This window comes from Polypterus senegalus, chromosome 13, assembly GCF_016835505.1.
Source record: "Polypterus senegalus isolate Bchr_013 chromosome 13, ASM1683550v1, whole genome shotgun sequence".
Classification (NCBI taxonomy): domain Eukaryota; kingdom Metazoa; phylum Chordata; class Cladistia; order Polypteriformes; family Polypteridae; genus Polypterus; species Polypterus senegalus.
In genome coordinates, this window is record NC_053166.1 from 30,606,692 (window position 1) to 30,625,887 (window position 19,196).

Here is a 19,196-nt window from a genome sequence, read left to right on the forward strand (position 1 = left end):
ACGACCCTAAGCACACAGCCAAGATATCAAAGGAGTGGCTTTAGGACAACTCTGTGAATGTCCTTGAGTGGCCCAGCCAGAGCCCAGACTTGAATCCGATTGAACATCTCTGGAGAGATCTTAAAATGGCTGTGCACCGACGCTTCCCATCCAACCTGATGGAGCTTGAGAGGTGCTGCAAAGAGGAATGGACAAAACTGGCCAAGGATAGGTGTGCCAAGCTTGTGGCATCATATTCAAAAAGACTTGAGGCTGGAATTGCTGCCAAAGGTGCATCGACAAAGTAGGCTGTGAATACTTATGTACATGTGATTTCTCAGTCTTTTTATTTTTAATAAATTTGCAAAAACCTCAAGTAAACTTTTTCACGTTGACATTATGGGGTGTTGTGTGTAGAATTCTGAGGAAAAAAATGAATTTAATCCATTTTGGAATAAGGCTGTAACATAACAAAATGTGGTAAAAGTGATGCGCTGTGAATATTTCCAGATGCACTGTACATCATTGATTTTTTCCTTTCCTAGAATTTCACCCAAATGATTTGAAGCCTAAAACGGATAATCTTCAGTCTGTCACATTTTTCTCTTGTGTTTTATTAAACCAGATAGTGCATGATGAACACACAGAGGTGTAAATGGAGACAAGTTAGATGGAAAACTGTTGGCTCATTTGGTCGTTTGCATCTTACTGCTAAATATGGAGCCATTAACAGTGAAGCAGCTCATTAAGAGTGAATTAAGCAATTAAGGGTGGAGAACCTTAACAAGCGAGACCACATAAATGTCACTTGAGCAGAAGGTGCTTCATCGTCAATAACTCACCTCTCACTAAGAAACTGGGTTGGAACAAAAACCTGTGGTTCTCCAGGACTGAGGCTGCCCACCCTGATTTAAAGTATTCATTTGCAGTTCCTTATGTATATTGTGTGTCAAATGAAACAATAAGGCCGCACACGCGTGTACATACATCACTTCATATTAAAGTCTTGGACTGAAATCTACTCTACAAGCGTTTCAATTGACACGTAACTACAGATGTGAACTATTTCAGCACAACCAGTCAAACAATAATCTATTTCTGGTACAGCCCAAAATCACACAAAGCCCTTTAGGTTTTCTAAAATAAGCAATTCATTTGCTTTGCTTTCCTCGATGACACATCAAAGGCATGCAGGTACACAGGGGACAACTGCTTTTCATTTCATCACTTTTCAGAAGGCTTGCAGTACTTTGTAATTGAGCAGTAAAGGGTACCTAAAAATTTGTCCACATCCGCCAGTTCAGATTTGGACTTGTATTAAAGATTTGCGTCTAAGTTCCGGTTTTATCTATTGTTTGTCATAGTTCACTGCTTTGTTTCTGTGCCCATCCACAGGCACACAGCGCCACTTCCCCTCACCTGCATGGCCTAGGACTGTGGGATTTCTACATTATTATTTACATTTAAAAGTTCAGTAGGCTTTAGTTTGCAAAACAAAAAAGACTTAATAAATCCTTGAAAATATATAAAACTCAAAAGGAACGTGGTGGGGGCCAGGCGTTGACCATTAACGTTTCTTAACAAGCATAAAGAAGCCAGCAGATGTAGTCATTTAGATGCCTTTTTTAGGGCAGCGTTACAGTAACTCCATTTTATTGTGCTGGGATGAATTCAGACTCCCTGCAGTCATTGAACGGAATTGTCACTCGTGTTCCACATGGTCACTTACAGTATGTGTCTGATTTAACCCATCCTTAACAAACGGCAAAGATTTTTTGGAAGGAAGCTTAATTTTAATAAATGAACCAACATTTAAATTTGGTATTTACAAAAAAGGGGATACTCCCACAGCAACTTGTTGACTGGTGAAGTTAACGTTTATCCATCCATTATCCAACCCGCTATATCCTAACTACAGGGTCACAGGGGGTCAATCCCAGCCAGCACAGGGAGCAAGGCAGGAAACAAACCCCGGGCACACACCAAGCACAGACTAGGGACAAATTAGAATCGCCAATCCACCTAACCTGCATGTCTTTGGACTGTGGGAGGAAACCCACGCAGACAAGGGGAGAACATGCAGACTCCACACAGGGAGGACCCGGGAAGCGAACCTGGGGTCTCCTAACTGCGAGGCAGCAGTGCTACCACTGCGCCACCCCAGTGAAGTTAATGTGATTTTCATAAATGGAAAAGCAAAACAAAAACCTCCTTTAATATTTTATAAAGAAATATGTCTTTAATTAAAGAAACTATGATAGGCTTTCTTATAAGTGACTGTAGTTCCGTATTTCTGGATTAAGGAGCGCGCCTGTTTGGCGAGGTCCTCTGGAACTGATGCAGGTACAGACCTCTCCATATAGAGGAGGATAAGGCAGCACTCAAGGACATCTGGGAAAGGATTGTGCTAGAATAAACAAGAGAAAGCGTTAATTTCATCAATAATTATTATTGCCTTTAAACCTCAAGGAGAATTCGGTAGCAGATCTCACCTTTATATGGTCAGGAATGTGAGTCAGGGTCTTATTGTACTCTGACAGCAAAGCTATCAATGATGGCAGAGATTCAGGTTCTTCAATACTAGATAGAAAAATACAATATTTGAATAATTACATTTTTCATTTATACATTCATCTTTGACTTTCTGTTTTAAACAAATCTATCAAATCAAGGATGTAAATGAAGCAGTTAATAAGTTCAGAAAGAAAACAGTAAGAAATACGCTGCTTCTGTAAAATGCTCTTGTATTTGTCCAGACCAAAGGTATATGTGTATATTTATTTATTTACGTATTTATGCATTTATTTGTCCTCCTTAGTATTGTATTTGTCAAAAAACATGTAAAAAACGATGCATTTTTTGGCTTGAAAAATAACACTTTTATTAAAATGTATCTTTCTACTGTAAAACGGGCAAAACACTAAAAGTACAAAGTCAGAATTATAAAAAGTATAATTATGATACCAATAATAATTAATAATAATATGAAATTAACAATAATAATAATGATGCCAATGCCATATATACCACATATTGTTGAACAGGAAATCTGCTTAGGTGTACGGTCATTTACCTGACACTGTTCAGCATAGCAGTTTGTCTCAAGAACAATTCTTTTGAATACATCATCATCAAGAAATAACTTCAAGTAAGTGAGTGGATCTTGGCTGTCAACATTTACTTTTATTCTTGGTTGCCCCACAAAATCAAGACGAGGTGGTGTTGGTTTATTTGAAGTTGGGTTAATAGAAACCCAAAGGCGAGCGTCACTTTCGGATTCATCAGAATCGCTTTCAGTTTCACTGTCCGTTGGTCATCACTGCTGATGAGAGGCTCCTCAACATCACTGCATGTATCACTGTCAATAGCGTTCAAAACACCTGGGCTGCTGAAATATATTTCTTACGAGACGCCATTATGAGGCTACGAGAAGACACGCCTATACCGTTGCCCGGGTAACGCGCAGGCCTGACGCTTATGTAAGACACACATATACCGTTGCTCGATTAACGCTCAGGAATAACTCAGTTAGCACTTTTACAGCCTGAGGCAATCCTCGGGTCTATCGCTTACGCAAGACAGATCCATAAAGTTGCTCAAGTGACACTCGGGACTAATGCTTTTAACACTGTTTTCACAGTCTGAGTGACGCTGGAGTCTAATGCTAAGGAGGTTAAAGAACTTCTGTAAAAAGACAAATTACCCCTTGGGAAAAAATTAAATTCAATCTACCTGTTATATAGTGCCTTTCACGTCTATCTATCTAAATAACTGAAGTGTGCACAATTTTACAATTCCGCACCATTTCCTATGCACTAGGGGCGACGTGACGTACCAGTACTGGAAAAGTACAGAAAAATTTTAAAAGAGTACGATACGATACCAGCATCCCTGGATTTTCACTACTGGCAGTAAACATCAGCTTTTGAAACAAAACTACACTTCAACATGATCACCACAACTTCACGGGGGACCATATTGCTTCAAAGAAACCTGGACGTCATGTAAGACCCCAATCCCGTTTGTTTCGACACCATTCTGGATTTCACTGGGGGCCAAACCCCCACCCCCATTGCTTAGAAGCGATCTGAACTAAACAGCGATCAAGAGGACAGCGGTGTGTAGTATCAGCTCACCAGGAAGGCTGGGGTATGACGGGTGGAGGGGTTTGGAGTTCTTCATTATTTTCTTCTGAACCATTATTGGTTCCTGTACCAAACATTGATATTAAAATGGAAGTCAAAATTTTAGTACCAATCCAACACTACTAGACAGTTTGTTCAAGTTTGGTACCAGTGTTAGTCCTACAACCCTACTGAATCGGTCTTCAGTGGAAATGAAAAGCAACATTATGAGGGTCTTTAAAAAGGGATAAATGATTGATCCTCCAATAAGCACTGTCCCTTCAGAATAAGGGTCACATATGGAAGCTTGAGGCTTTTGGGGCAACTGATGACCTTTTTCCTGAAAATGTAAGTAAAAGTGGCTCACTGGAGGGGGAACAAAATAAACTCAAAGAAATGTCGAAGCTGAAAAAGCCATAAAGGTTCAGAAGCGGAAGGGGGGTAAGTGCAATAGTTCTGATCTGGGTTTGTAAAACATCAAGTGAAAATGAAGCAAAGGAATGGTTGTTGACATTTTTATAACGAGTTTCTTCATGAGCAAAATAAACTCACTATCCCCTTATGTTTTTGTGGGTAATTAGAAATTGATTACTTTACCAAATTCAGGTTGAATCACGTTATTGATTCAGAGGACAGAGGGATGGACGGAGAGCTAGCTACAGTAGAAGACTGAATAGGTGATTTTGCTCATAATCAGAGCTGCAAACAGAACGCTTTATTTTTTTTTATTGCTCTCGTCATTAACTGACAATACAAAATATAAGACATACAATAAACATTTAGCTTTATCACTGTCAACATTTAAAAAAAAAAAATGACAAAAAGTGTACCTTTGTGCTACTGGGGCTTGTGCAGGTCCTGTTAGGTCGGTTTCAGGATTTTCACTACAGAGTTCGCCATTTTTCTTACTTTCTGCTGCCCTCATGTGGAAGTGGACCATGCTGGATAACTTCTCCTGTATCTCCTTTATTAAATGCTGCGTTGTTTGTAGTGCAGCATGAGTTTCAGAAAGTAAACTTCTACAGAATGACAAACTGCTTTCCTGCTTTGAGTGGCACAGTTCCTTCTTCGGAGAACACTCATCACTGGCACCATTGACGTTTGTTGAATTTTCTTTAACGTGATCCCCACTTTCATCATTCATGAGCTCCATTTCACCAGCATCAATGCTGCCTCTTTGAACTTCATTCTCTAACTGTAATTCTGTACCACTTCCTTTCCACCACATTTCATAAAGTTGTATGTAAGCAACAAAGGCTTCAAGGCTGTGAGAAGCTGCTAAAGTGTCAACGTCAGGAGAATCCAGCATGTCTTTGATACTTAAAATGGAATCAATACCTGCAGAAAAAAAAGAAAGGAAGAAAAAACTTTCTGGCAACACACTCCAGAGGAAATAATATTCACATAATGCCATGGTAGTTATCCTGCACTTTTTGTTTCCTGTTGCTGAAGTTAATTACATTTTCACAAAAAGAAAAACTGACTTAGTATATACTGGGTGATACTGATAGGGAAAAAGTGAAGTCCAATACCCAAAAACTAAAAAACTGAAAAACCAGGAACTTACTTGGGTGTGTATATGGCTAATGTCGGTATAGTAACACACCAAACATCTGAATGACATTTCTTACATATAAAGCCTTAAATGACCATCCTACTGTTCATCAGCATCAATAAGCAAAAGGAATTCCACTGTGATTCAATATTGCATAACAATAAAAGGTGAAACTTTCAAGAGGTGATTACCTTTCACAGGCACTGTACTCCTCTGATCTTATCAATTACAAATCAGAGCAGACAAAAGATCTCCAGAAGCTGGCCTACTAAAGATTACCAGGATTACTAAAACAAACAGCTGGAGGTTGATCTCTTAGTTACAGGGCTCCAAAGCTGTGAGACAATCTGCCTGCTTATATAAGAGATATTCCTCCTTAGCTTTTGAAGACTCCGACTAGTCTAGCATACTCTGACCTGAGCATCGCCGTATGCAGCCATCACAAAGTTGGGTGATACAAGATCTTAATTTAAGCAGGAGACAACTTTTTTTCACTTCCCCCGGCTAACTAGAAAGCCATATATGATGATTTTGCAAGTCTGCTGCACAGGACAGCCAATCTGTCCCTCACCAATGGGCCGGTTTATGATGAAGGGAATGTGCAAGGGTTTGTTTTGCCAAGAGGACCCTAAGGTACTCAGAAGTAACTGTGAGGCAAGATTTAAAAAGTCTTCCTCCACATTGGGGTGAGCTGGTGACTCAACTAGTGAGCGGGCGGAAGGAACAAAGAAAGCAAGCCAGACTGGTAGAGATTGTGAGTTTTTAAGAAAGGTGAGGAAGAACAGCTAATTTTATTTGTAGGCAGCCAGGAGTTGCCACTATTTAGGTAGACTTCAGAGGCTTTAGGGCTCAATTTCACCCAGTGTTTGTACGTTTGTCATCTCATGTGGTAATTGCACTTTCCATTGTCATTAAATGCTTTGATCCCCTGTGTCTGTGTTAGGGTTCATGCTCTACTTACGAGCAATGCCCCCCAACCCTAAATTTAACAACATAGAGACCTGTACTGTAACTAAAATCTAAAAATGCTACAGTTTACCAGGATCAGAACTATAGATTACAGCAATGCTTGTTTTTTTCTTTTTTCCTTCAAAATGTTAACACAAATAAATAATATTTTCATTTAATGATGTGTTTATCCACTATTTTTAAAACTGAACCAATCTTTTTCATATTTCATTTTGTACAAACTCATACCTTTTGGTAGTAGTAGTTTGCAAACCTCTCTCATGAGACAATAGTTTCCAGCTTCACTGCAACGGCTGACTACACCCAGAATGTCTGATATCGTCTCACTCCAGGCAGATCTCAAGAAGCTGACAATGATCACTGTGATGTCATGTGATAAATGGAATAAAAGCTATGGAAAGGATGAAAAGAGCATTCATTATCTGATGCATGTTAAGCTTTAAACTAAGAATGAAACTTGTGAAAAATCTATTAAAGAATTTAGATTCAGACTGAGATTCCCGAACATTACACTTGGCAAGCGGTTTCAGTGTTACAAACAGAAAAAGCTGCAAAATCAGGAACCTTTCAGACCAGTTCAAGCCAGATATTCTAGTGTCCATGATATAGTTTAGAATGGATGATTCAATAAAATTAGTTTTCACAGAGTAAAATACATAATTAACAATAACTGAAGCCATGACAGACTATCAAGAGAACTGCATTGCTCTTAGACAAGACTAAGCTCTCAAAATCTGCTGAAACAGCAATCAATACTGTTAGGGGACACAAAAAGGATTTTCAGGCAAAAAGAGACTGAAACTACAAGTCACATATGTTAGTAAACAGCTTACAACGATATGAGCTAAGACTGAGAGGAAGCAGAAAAGCTAGTCAGGAATTGGAAGGGGGTCAACTTAAAGACAAGGAAAATGTTAAAACGGAGACACCAGAAGTAGTGTTCAAATAAATGTAGCACAGCTTTGTTTAAATAGGAAATAACTTTATATAGTAGTGAAGACATGACCACCAGCAAGGGTAAAATTTTAGATGGAAAGTCACATGATCACTATGAAAAGTAGTACCTCATAAAGTAACACTTAACAGAACTTGTTGGTTTATTAATTACCAGATATTACAGTTTTTAACTATACATATAAACCTGCACTTCTATACTGCCACTGCTGTTAAGTAACATATTAAACATATTAACATATTAAAAACAAAAGGCTAATAAATGCCAACCAAAGAACTATATTTGTATTTTCATATGTGTATCACTATATTAGCGTAGATTGTGTTAATATTGACGGTTCCCGCTTCAATACCTATTTACCTGTTTAAATGGCACATTAACAGAAGCAGGAGGATTTTCAACAGATTTGAGCTGCTGGTATAGCAGATGCATTTTTTCACAGTCCTTACTGGATACATTAAATTCAGCTTCCCATAATTTTATCACTGTCTCTATAAAAGGATCTTGTCCCACAGTCCAGCTGTGAGCTGATGTGCTGCTCCGTTTAACAAGTTTTGCTGTTTCCAAGGAAATGTAAAATAATTCATTGGTGGCAAAGATAAGCTGATGGCCCTGAAATAAAAGTTTAAACACACAAGTTAAAGACAGACAGTACCTATCATATACAGACAGCCATCTAACTGAAATGGAAAACATTTGTCAAAAGTGGCAATACAAATGAAAGGTTTTCAGCTAAATGTATTTACATTACATTTACTTCTCTCTATTACTGGCACCGAAGTATAAATAAAACACAGAAAATAAATCTTCCTTCATTTTTAACCTTCTCACAGAATTTACTTGGTAAAAAGATACCTGGCATCGAAATAAGTATACTTTCTCTAGTCACTGTATCTGTGTACTGCATATTTTTTAATCAATACTGATTACAGATAGTGTTGCCATGGAAATTTTACCCACTGGCAATAATTCAATGGATGCAAGAAACCAAATAGCCATTAGCTACTCACCAAATAAATATGTAAGTAAACAATACAGTTATCTTAAATCTGCATATTGCAGTTTGAGCAGGAGAAGCAGCATGCATATTAAATCTGATTTCACACCAAAAATGTCTACAATATGCCTTCTCAGTAAAAACCTTTTCCACACCGCCAACAAATGTTGGCACAATATATATATATATATACACATAGATAGATAGATAGATAGATAGATAGATAGATACACATACATACACACTGAAAACTGAAAAATGATATTTGAACAAATGTTTCTTCAGATGAAATGTGATAAGTGCTATTAATTGGAAAAGGAGATTATAAAAATTACCACTTTTTTTTCCTCCAAAGCAGCCCGTTAATCTTAAAATGTTTAAAAGCACCACCGATTCATAAGGTATGAAAATTGGTTCTTTGTGAAAGACTACTGCATGGCAGATTGAGGAAACAAAAAATCTAGTCTCTTAGGGTACAACAAGGTAGATACATAAAAGTGGAGACCAGTCCTTAAATAGACCTTAATAACACTGAATGTGAGTGTATGCATGAGTTGGTTGGGTTGGTTCTTGCTAGCATTTGATGCTCCTGAGGTTCTGGATCCCTGTGACCCAACCATGAAAAAATCAGAATTAGAGAAATGGATGAGAGCCAGATGTATAATTTATACTGCAAGTCTGGAGACAACCATGAGTCAACTGTGCTTAAAAGGGGTTGGAAACAATTAGATGGTTCATTTAGTTTGAAATATCTAAACCAATCCAATGCCTCATTAAGGTGGAGCTTAGAGTAAAGATCAGGATTTCAACAGTAAAGAGTGACAGCGCATTTGTTAACCTGGCCCAAAAGACAGCAAGCCTGTGGTCAAGAAGGGCCTAAAAAGACCTTTAAAAATATAAATGTGTTTCATATGTGAGAAGAACACTTTACATGTGATAAAAATAAACAAACAATCTGCTGCAAAGTAAAAAGCTTTCTGTAAAACCAGATTATACTCTGGCATTCAAAGACATCATTGGGTTAGTAGTAAAAGTGAATGATGCATTGCCGCCGGCTGTACGTTGTATCAATCACTCTCAGTTATGACTATACTGCCACAGTCAATATGAGGTTGAAAGAAATGGCAGCTATGGATAAATGGACTAAGCAGTGTGCCTCACAATGAGTTAAAAGGAGATGAAAAGAATTGCCGTTAAGTGAGTTGTTAAAGATGTGCCACAAGGGGATGTCATTTTCAGTACTCAGTTCGCCTGAAAAGAAAATGTGTCAAACAACACCGACCACCCACATTTGTGGTTCTGCTGGAGTGTTAATAGCACCCAACACCTCACTGAACGTCTAAGCAAATAACTAGAATATTTCTGTCTAACTAGAGATGCCAAATATGCCATACTTGAATATGGTCACAGCATTTTAAAACGTACTATATACAGTACATGTCGGACAGGGAGCGAGAGGGAGGCAAGTATCCTTAATCATTAAGCTTCAGGTAATGACCCCTAGAACTGATGACAGCAATTTTAGGCTTTTATTTTCTCTCAGTGGCAAGTCTATTTTTCAGTTTCTTTTTATTTGCTCATGTCTTTCCATAGTTATTTTACGTATTTCTCTAATACATGAGTAGAAAAAGTGGCACTGCATGGACCAGAGGAAATTGGGGACGAATTTTTAGTAAGAAATACATTCCACACAAACGTTTTAGTTACCCCCAAGAAACATGGGCTCTCGTATGAGAATCATGTTCTTGTCCTACGAGACTAGATTCTAGTTAATGGTCTTCTTTTCCTGATTATGAAAAAGGTTTACTTGGATTCCGATGCCTATTGAGAATCTACATGTGAAACATTTAGTAAGCCAATTGATTTGATGGCTAATATTCATATGCAATATGTGTACTGGGAAGAGTGTTCCACAAATCTTAAATATGTTGCTGTATTACTCAAATCTGTTTTTTTTCTCCCAAGACAACCAAGTACTAAAATATTCTAAAAATTCCCATTTACAAATTATATAAAAATAAGATTTTAAATAAAAGCAATACTATAAACCAGTTATAAGAGGAAGAACATTTTATAACATCTTTCATGAATGAAAGTCTCTATTTTAAAGCACAGTAAAACATATGTAAACAGACAATAAGATGGAAAACCCTCATCAGGAGCTTTTGTAACAATACAATATTAAAACTCACCAGTAGTTTGCCCTGTGCCCTTAAAACATCCTGGGCACCAAGCCAATCTTCAGCTAAAAGCATTTCTTTGGCAATTCTCAGTGAAAGTGTATGCGACAGGTCACTTTCTCCAACAACACGGGCAATTTCTGCAGCAGTTCTTAATGACATTGCATCACTTTTCTTGGCAATTACCTTGACAGCCTCGTAGGTTGAATCAGATGCTAGGTAACTGACAATTCAATAAACATGGCAAATTATTTTTTAAAGGGCATAGTTTAGCAATTAGAAACTCTCATTTTAAAGTAGACATGAGAATGACAGAAAATGCATCTTGTGAGGTTGGACAGATGTCCAAATTGAGAAGAAAATTGTACAGCTTTAATACAATTAGACCTTCTAGAAGAAACTAAAAATAGCTACACAAGCAAGTTTAAAGTCATGTTTTTTTTTTTAAAAAAAACATGCTCTGAAAAAAATGAAATAAATTAAAATTTGATTGAAAATGAAATTGAAATATGTTAGGTGAAAGCCTGACATATGTAGCACGGTGATTAACACTGCTTCCTCATAACTGAAGACTCTGATAACTTAGTATGGGTGCTGTCACCACTGTCTTCATGCATTGACTTTTCTTTGGCCATTCCAGCTTCCTCCTAAATCCAAGTGATGGGCAGTTAAGCGTGCAATCTAATGTGCTTTTACTGAGGCTTGGTTTAAGGGCACCACATTGGATACAGATATAGAAATAGATTTTTGTGTGAATGGCATGTTAGGAAATCAGCTCCTGCCAAGCAGAATGAGTGGCAGAATCTTCTGGATGTTTTTAAAAATTGTTATAATAATATTACTGTGAAAGAATGTATCTGCCTTCTGACATCTAAAGTAGTTACTGTTGGACTTTGTCTACTACTTTAATTTTACAGCAATTTATGTTCCACTTTTTGAAGATGTGATAGCTGCAGGTGAAAAGATTTGTTAATTCATACAAAATCTGGACAGTTATCACTTAGCTTGTCCAAACTTAACACAGAAAACTTAAGTTTATTTGAACTGGTATCAGCACTGCCATACTGGACAAAAGTTATGGAAACACCTGTGTCACATACAAATCCAATCTAAAAGAATCGGTCTGGCCATGACATTTATAAGCACACGGCCAAAATAGACTCAAAAACTGAAAAATAAAAAAAATAAAATAAAGAACTGCACAAGTGACTATAAAGCAGAGCTACATCGACAGGGATGTTCCGACATCATCACAAGCACTAAATTAGGTCACTTTCACTTAGTATATACATTTTTTGACAATCAATGATCGTTCAGGATAAACCTACCAAGGTAAACCTAAGTAGCATGCCATGGAAACACACTCTCCAGAAAAGGAACATGGAAGAAAAGTTTTAAAGAGAAGATGGAATAAGTTCATTAAACAATGAAAATGACATTTGAGGGAAAAGAAAATCAAGAAATCATTATGACTGAAACTTACTACAGGATACTATTTATAAAGTAAATGTTTTTTGTCAAAATTTGAAACCAGTGATTCCAATGTCCAAAATGAACAAGGAAGTGAAATGCTTTGTACAAATACCAGAAATGTTGTGAAGATGGAGTTCAGCAAAGTGGAAAAATGTCTGTGTCTGGTCAAAGCAGGGCAGTCAGGCCAGATGCCGTATCAGGATAGCTCCTATTTTTCTATCTGCACTTTTCCATTTTGCTTTTAAAGTGGTCTCTGAGATTTGGTACAATGAGAAACTGAATAACACAAAATTTTGATTTATATTTTGTATTACAGGTTTAGTACTTCCTTTAGATTGTTCAGACAGAATCTGTAAATTTACTCTTTAGACAGGCGATCCTCAACATTCACACATTTAACTTTTGCAACTTCACACAATAACACAATTTTATTAGTTACCTCATTTTTACTTTTGCCTTGGCAACCACGCACATTTGAGGACTTCATGGCTATATGCGCAGTAGAGAAAAAAATGAGAGTCATGATGCATTCAGGTCCTACTAGTCTTACTCACCCTACTGTTGTAGAGTAAGGAGCTCTTATTTCTTGCATATTTTTTTTATCTAACTTTCTTAAACAAAAAAATCAAGTTTTGTTGCAATTACACCTCCAAAGTGAAGGTCTTTCAGGTTAATTACACCTCCAAAGTGAAGAAGGTTCACTAATAGCAATCCAACTTCATGAGAAAATAAAGATGTAGGGTAAACTTTGTGCCGGAATGGCGGTGGCTTCTGTCAGCAGAGAGTTTGGTGTTAACAAACAGACAGCTTGTTATATCCTTGAAAAAAATAAAGAGACTAGCTAGAGACATCAAAAGGCTGACATTCCCATTATTAAACATCAGCTCACCTCTGTTATGCTTACATACTTGGAGACCCTTAAGGATCTCAAGCGGCACACAAGGCACATGTTGCTGTCAGATTATTTCAAGCTGTTGCAACCTTCACGATCTCCAGTTTGACCCACCAGCAATGAAGGTGTTGGGAGAGGATGTAAAAATCTCACTTGTCTCGAGGCATCTTCCGATAGCAGCTAGTAAACTTTTTGCTTTAATTGAGATGTTAGCACAAAAGGTCACAGAATTCTAGGGAATGACTAGAGAGAAAAAATGTTTTGCATGTTACGAATTTTACTGTGTGTACTCCATTTTATGGGTAGCCGTGTTATGAAAAATGCATATTAAAAATATTTCATTATAAAGAATTCTATGCAGAAAAGCATATTTGAGCAATCTCTAGCAAAAGATTAGTTTCTCGTAAGTTCAATGTATTAACATTCACATTTTTGACTTAAGTGCAATTTTCTAGCAACATTAACCCAGCGAAAGTGGTGTGTATTTTATATATATATATATATATATATAAAACTATATTTAAGTTTCAAGTTTTAATTTGTTGTCTCTGTGTACCTATTGTTCATGTCTTCTTTGAATGCAATCAAACCTTAAAGCTCAAAATGTAATTTAGCCTGGGATAAACCCTACAACAGATCATAACCCCATCCAGATTTGGTTTCTATCTTTGTGTCCAATGCTCCTTCTTCCTAAAGATTCACAGATGAAAAAATGGGTGAAGAAAATGCATAGAGAAATTGGGTGGAAAATCAAATATGCTATAGTCAGCTGGCAAATGCATATTTTACAAGTGACAGTACAAAGAAAAAAGGAAAAAAGAGACAATTTTTGGCACCACCAAAAATAAAGTCCATTAAAACATGGGCAAATCATCGGCCCCTTCTTTTGGTAAGAACTTCATTAATCTTAAGATTTTAAAGACAATTTTATTTCATACCATTTAGCTGCAGCTGCGTAATGACCATCTCTTTCCAGGACTAAGGCCCATGAGATATAAAGGTCCTTGAGAGTTGGGTCTTCGGAAGGTAATCTTGACTTTGCTAAAGCTATGGCTTCCCTTGGAAAATACAGATTAGTGCAAACATATAAATTAAATGTTTCCTGTAAACTAAAATCATTTTTGCCCACCTTTCTAATGAAGAAAGCTAGCCACTTATTCTTAATGCAAACTTATATTAAGTTTATACTTAGGAAGACTATTTTCATTCAGAAAAGTCTACATATTTATAACTATTTCTTTGAAAAATCATTCAACAAGCTTTAATCAAATACATACAAGTAGGCTTTTTAACAGTTTATTTGTCGATTGGCTTACCTATACAGCTGCTGAGATTTAAGGAGGTCAATTGCCTCATAAACTTTGTGAACAGAAAGAAGATAAGATGCAGCTTTAACAAACTGCTCTTGAAAACACAGTTGTTTCACAAATGCTTCTACTGTTCTTGCCCACACTTGATAGCCCGCTGAGGAAAAAATGAACATATTAGAAATTATGTTTATATGATCTCTCTCTGTAAATTTAAAAATAATGAATAACAGACAACAAAGTAGATGGAAAATTGTACGCATTGACTACTAGTAACACGTATTATATTAGTATAAATATACCGTTATTATATTTAAATAAACAAAAGCTAAGTAATTACAGCCAAAGATGTCAATAAGTAAACAAGCTTTCTGAAACTTTCATCTCAATATTCAAATACTTTAAAATAATTCAGCAATTTTTAAAGCTGCACAAAGTAAGTGTATACAATGAAAAAAATGAAAGATACAGAACTCTAATAAACTGTATACAAAAATGTGAGAAGGTGAACATTGGGTAACTTTTTAATAAAGTTCCAGGGGCACTGGTTTAAACTTCTTATTTCAGATGCAATTTTAATGCTAAATGGGTTTCAACCGATATAAGACAGAGTGGAAAAAGCAGAAGGGTGACTGGAAATCTATGTAAAAAAGCAGTGTTAAAAAAAGTAAGATCATTATAATTAAAAGTAAATGTAGATCTACACATTGAAATGCAGGCTGAATATGTCCTTGTTAATGCTTACAAAGATATGTTGCATCATTCTGGCTAATTCAACAACAAAAATGATTTACTCTTATTACCAATATTCTAATGATGGATCACTCTGACTCATTTTTGGACACAACAAGCTAGACCTTACTGCCTGCCACCTACACGTTTTCTATGGACAGCAGCAGCCTTCTGTTTTCCAAGTTAGAAATTCTTATGTGTATCATTGTTTACTATAATACAGTGATCTCTCGCTATATCGTGCTTCGACTTTCTCGGCTTCACTCCATCGCGGATTTTAAATGTAAGCATATCTAAATATATATCATGGATTTTTTGCTGGTTCGCGGATTTCTGCGGACAATGGGTCTTTTAATTTATGGTACATGCTTCCACAGTTTGTTTGCCCAGTTGATTTCATACAAGGGACGCTATTGGCGGATGGCTTAGAAGCTACCCAATCAGAGCATGTATTACATATTAAATAAAACTCCTCAATGATATACGATGTGCTTCCTGCGTGATGTTTGATTGTTTGCTTTTTTTCTATCTCTCTCACTCTCTCTGCCTGATGGAGGGGGTGTGAGCAGAGGGGCTGTTTGCCTAGAGGATACGGACACTCCTCTACAAAATGCCGCTTTATCGCGATGCTTCGGCATACTTAAAAGCACGTATAGATTTTTTGATTGTTTGCTTTACTCTCGCGCTCTCTCTCTCTGACATTCTCTGCCCCTGACGTTTACTTCTTTGAAAAGGAAGGTATGTTTGCATTCTTTTAATTGTGAGAAAGAAATGTCATCTCTGTCTTGTCATGGAGCACAGTTTAAACTTTTGACTAATGGGTGTTATTTCATGTCTAGGGGGCTCTAATAATGTTAACAGTGTGGGAGAGTTTAAAATAACCATACAAACATATGGTTTCTACTTAGCGGATTTTCATCTATCGCGGGGGGTTCTGGAACGCAACCCCCGCGATCAAAGAGGGATAACTGCATTTACATTTTGAGCTTCTGTAAAGTTGTAATTTCCACATAGGGAACAATAAAGAATCATCTGTAAATCTATATTTGCTGGGTGCCTTCTTGGAAGTACAGACTGATATACCAGCAATGTTCCACCAGTAAACCAGAGGGCAGACAACCCAGCAAGAGAACGGGGAAAGATTGGGGACAGATTAACCAGAAAGGGCTAACATGAGATTGAAAGAAAATTGTCAGTACTTGGCTATTAGTTGGGGATGTGGGGTGAGCCATTCAAGAGAGAAAGTCCAGGAAAGACTGGCAGGAGACATCTGCTCTTGTGACTATACACTATATGACTGAGGACAATAGAAGCTGTTCAAATGTGTGAATACTGTTTCTACACTATACTGTTTCTATACTACTGGATAATACTGCAAGCCAAGTTGTACTTTTTTCAATACTGTGTAATGTACCTGGGTACTGTGTAATAGTATGACGACATGTTGACTTTATTCTTGACATTTCCACTTTAATTTCGACGCTTAAGACGAGAATAAAGTCGACATTTCTACTTTATTCTCAACGTTTGTCGAGATTAAAGTCAACATGTTGATTTTATTCTCGTAATTTGTTATTAAAATAGAACATCATAAACGAAACTTCATCTTAAAATGAATATTTAATTTACTAGATTTTCTCAAACTTCCTCATAAGTTATGTAGCACATTAACTGCTTTGTGTTGTGTTCCCGGAGCCATGTTCAGTGTACAAAGGTTGTTAACATTAACAAAGTGTAGTTGGTTAACAAAAAATATTTACTATTTAATCGTTTTCTAAGATATTGTTCAGTGCAATACAACTTTTGACAAGCACCTCTGGATATTTTACTAAGTCTAAATGCCTCTTTGGATGGTTGAAAATATGTTGTCAAAATTTTAGTTTAAGTTGTTTGCAAATATCGTTCAATAAAAAGGCTCTATATTTTGACTGCATCTGTCATGCAATGTGATTCCTTCTCTTCATTAGTGCCACTCCTTTGAAAACTATCACTTCCGGATGAATTCTGCTTTAGGGATTTGCATTGAAGACTGCCAGAAGAAGAACAACGGCAGTGCTACACAATCGCCTGAAGTGGCTCCTTTAAGGGCTGTAACGCTCTCCTTTGTTGTGCAGTAAAATAAAACTCATTGTTATCGGACAAGTCATCGTGTCATTGTTGGTGAGTAACCATAATTAATTTTCTACTTACAGTACTTAGTACATGTACGTGCGTTTAGTGTCACTGTACACACATTTACTGTATACTATTTTTCTTGCATTGTACGTATTTATTGCTGGTGGCCTGTCTATCGTAATGGCTGTAACATATGTGCTATCGGAGACACTCAATATCTTTAAAATAATATTTAGGTTTTACTGTATATAAACAGTGTGTTTATATACATAATTTCAATGAATCTTACCTAATATCTAAGAGAATACAAAGGGATTATGCTGTATAACTCTGCGGGGAATATTTATAAACAGTGTGGGAGAGTTTATAAGGGCTTAAAATATATAAAATAACCATAGAAACATATGGTTTCTACTTCGTGGATTTTCACCTATCGCGGGGGCGTCTGGAACGCAACCCCCGCGATCGAGGAGGGATTACTGTATACTGCATTCCTCCGACAAGAAATGTAATCTCAATCATGCTTAATTTCTTCAAAGGCAACTTACATGATAAGTTTTGTGTTAAGCCTCAGTTTATGACTGTCTCAACTCAAAAGTATTATCATATATTCTCTTTCTGGAAATTAGCCATCCTTAAAACAAAATAAACTAATTTTTCATTACAGTAGCCTTCACACTTAATCTCCAGAAGAAAATTCTGAACATGTTTTTAAATGGTATTACTGACTCCCAGATATTTGCTTATAAAATGTATTATTATAAAAATGCATCCAATTTTATGACTTAACATAAGCTAAAAAAACAGTAAAAATGACAAGCACTTTTTAATCAAAGATTTGTTGTTGTACAGTGCAATTATTCTGAATTTTGACGTTGAAACAAATTAGGTTATATTAACAACTACATACCCATTGAAGAAATAGCAACTAAGTGATCAGTCAGTTCTCCTTTCTCGGTGGCTATCTGAAGAGCCCCTGCTAGGTCTCCTTTCCATAGCAGGAGGTAAAATAATGAATCAAAATGCCCTCCTTCAATGTGGCTCCGACCTGAAGATACACAATACTTTAGAGAATCAATCTATCATATGTATTAAAAGTATTTTCTTATAATATAAAAAAAAAGTACAGTTTTTCAAACTTTTTCTAAAAACAGTGGTAACCTCGGTATATGTACGCTTTGGAATAAGTCCAACTTGGTAAACCTGTTTGGACGTGAAAAATTTTGCTTGGTATACGACCTTTATTTGGAATATGACTCGCATGATACCCTTGTTTACCTCTCTCTCGAGACAAAGCCACGACTGCCCACGAGCTTCAGTATGCCAGTTGCTAGCATTCAGTGAACAACCCGTGCTATATCTCTCTGTGAATTTTCACGTGATTTTGTGTTTTTTCGCGTAAATTTGAATTGACTGTTGTGGCATGCGTATCCAGGACTTGGCTGCTACATACCGTACGCCAAGAACGACAGTATCTATGATTGTGAAAAACAAAGACATTATTAAAAAGTGAGGTTAAATTTTTATTTATTTCATCTAATTGCTTTTGTATTTATGTATTTTAGTATTAAGCAGTGTTTAAATAATTTTATACAACCCTATCAATGTATAATATGCCAATAACAATAGGATTTTTTTTCATGGGGATGGATTAATCATTTTCCCTTTATTTCTTATGGGAAAAATTTGTTTTGGTATATGTTCTGTTTGGTATAAGTCAAAGGATCTGGAACGGATTAAGGATGTATACCAAGGTACCACTGTATATTAAATAAGCTAGTAGCCTTTAAGAAAAGTTACTACTAAACATGCTGGAAATTAAAAGTTTATAAACAAATATCTTGCAGTTACACATCTTACATAATTGTATATATTCTTAGATTTAATATTATATTTAAAATGTTAACATATTAGTAAT

At 36.4% G+C, this 19,196-nt stretch overlaps 1 protein-coding gene across 2 annotated transcripts in view; it reads right to left on the reverse strand.

Annotated features, from left to right (window-relative positions):
- Positions 1 to 2,196: 2,196 nt before the first annotated feature.
- Positions 2,197 to 19,196, reverse strand: part of gemin5 (gem (nuclear organelle) associated protein 5) — a 40,895-nt gene continuing 23,895 nt past the window's right edge. For both annotated transcript variants that reach the window (XM_039774582.1, XM_039774581.1), the window contains exons 20-28: positions 18,189 to 18,326; positions 14,441 to 14,588; positions 14,063 to 14,182; positions 10,772 to 10,982; positions 7,943 to 8,194; positions 6,856 to 7,018; positions 4,934 to 5,441; positions 2,472 to 2,559; positions 2,197 to 2,386 (exon numbers count right to left, since the gene is read on the reverse strand). In XM_039774582.1, the coding sequence (XP_039630516.1) occupies positions 2,219 to 2,386; positions 2,472 to 2,559; positions 4,934 to 5,441; positions 6,856 to 7,018; positions 7,943 to 8,194; positions 10,772 to 10,982; positions 14,063 to 14,182; positions 14,441 to 14,588; positions 18,189 to 18,326 (1,796 nt within the window). In that variant the 3' untranslated portion in view covers positions 2,197 to 2,218. The remainder of the gene's footprint in view (positions 2,387 to 2,471; positions 2,560 to 4,933; positions 5,442 to 6,855; positions 7,019 to 7,942; positions 8,195 to 10,771; positions 10,983 to 14,062; positions 14,183 to 14,440; positions 14,589 to 18,188; positions 18,327 to 19,196) is intronic.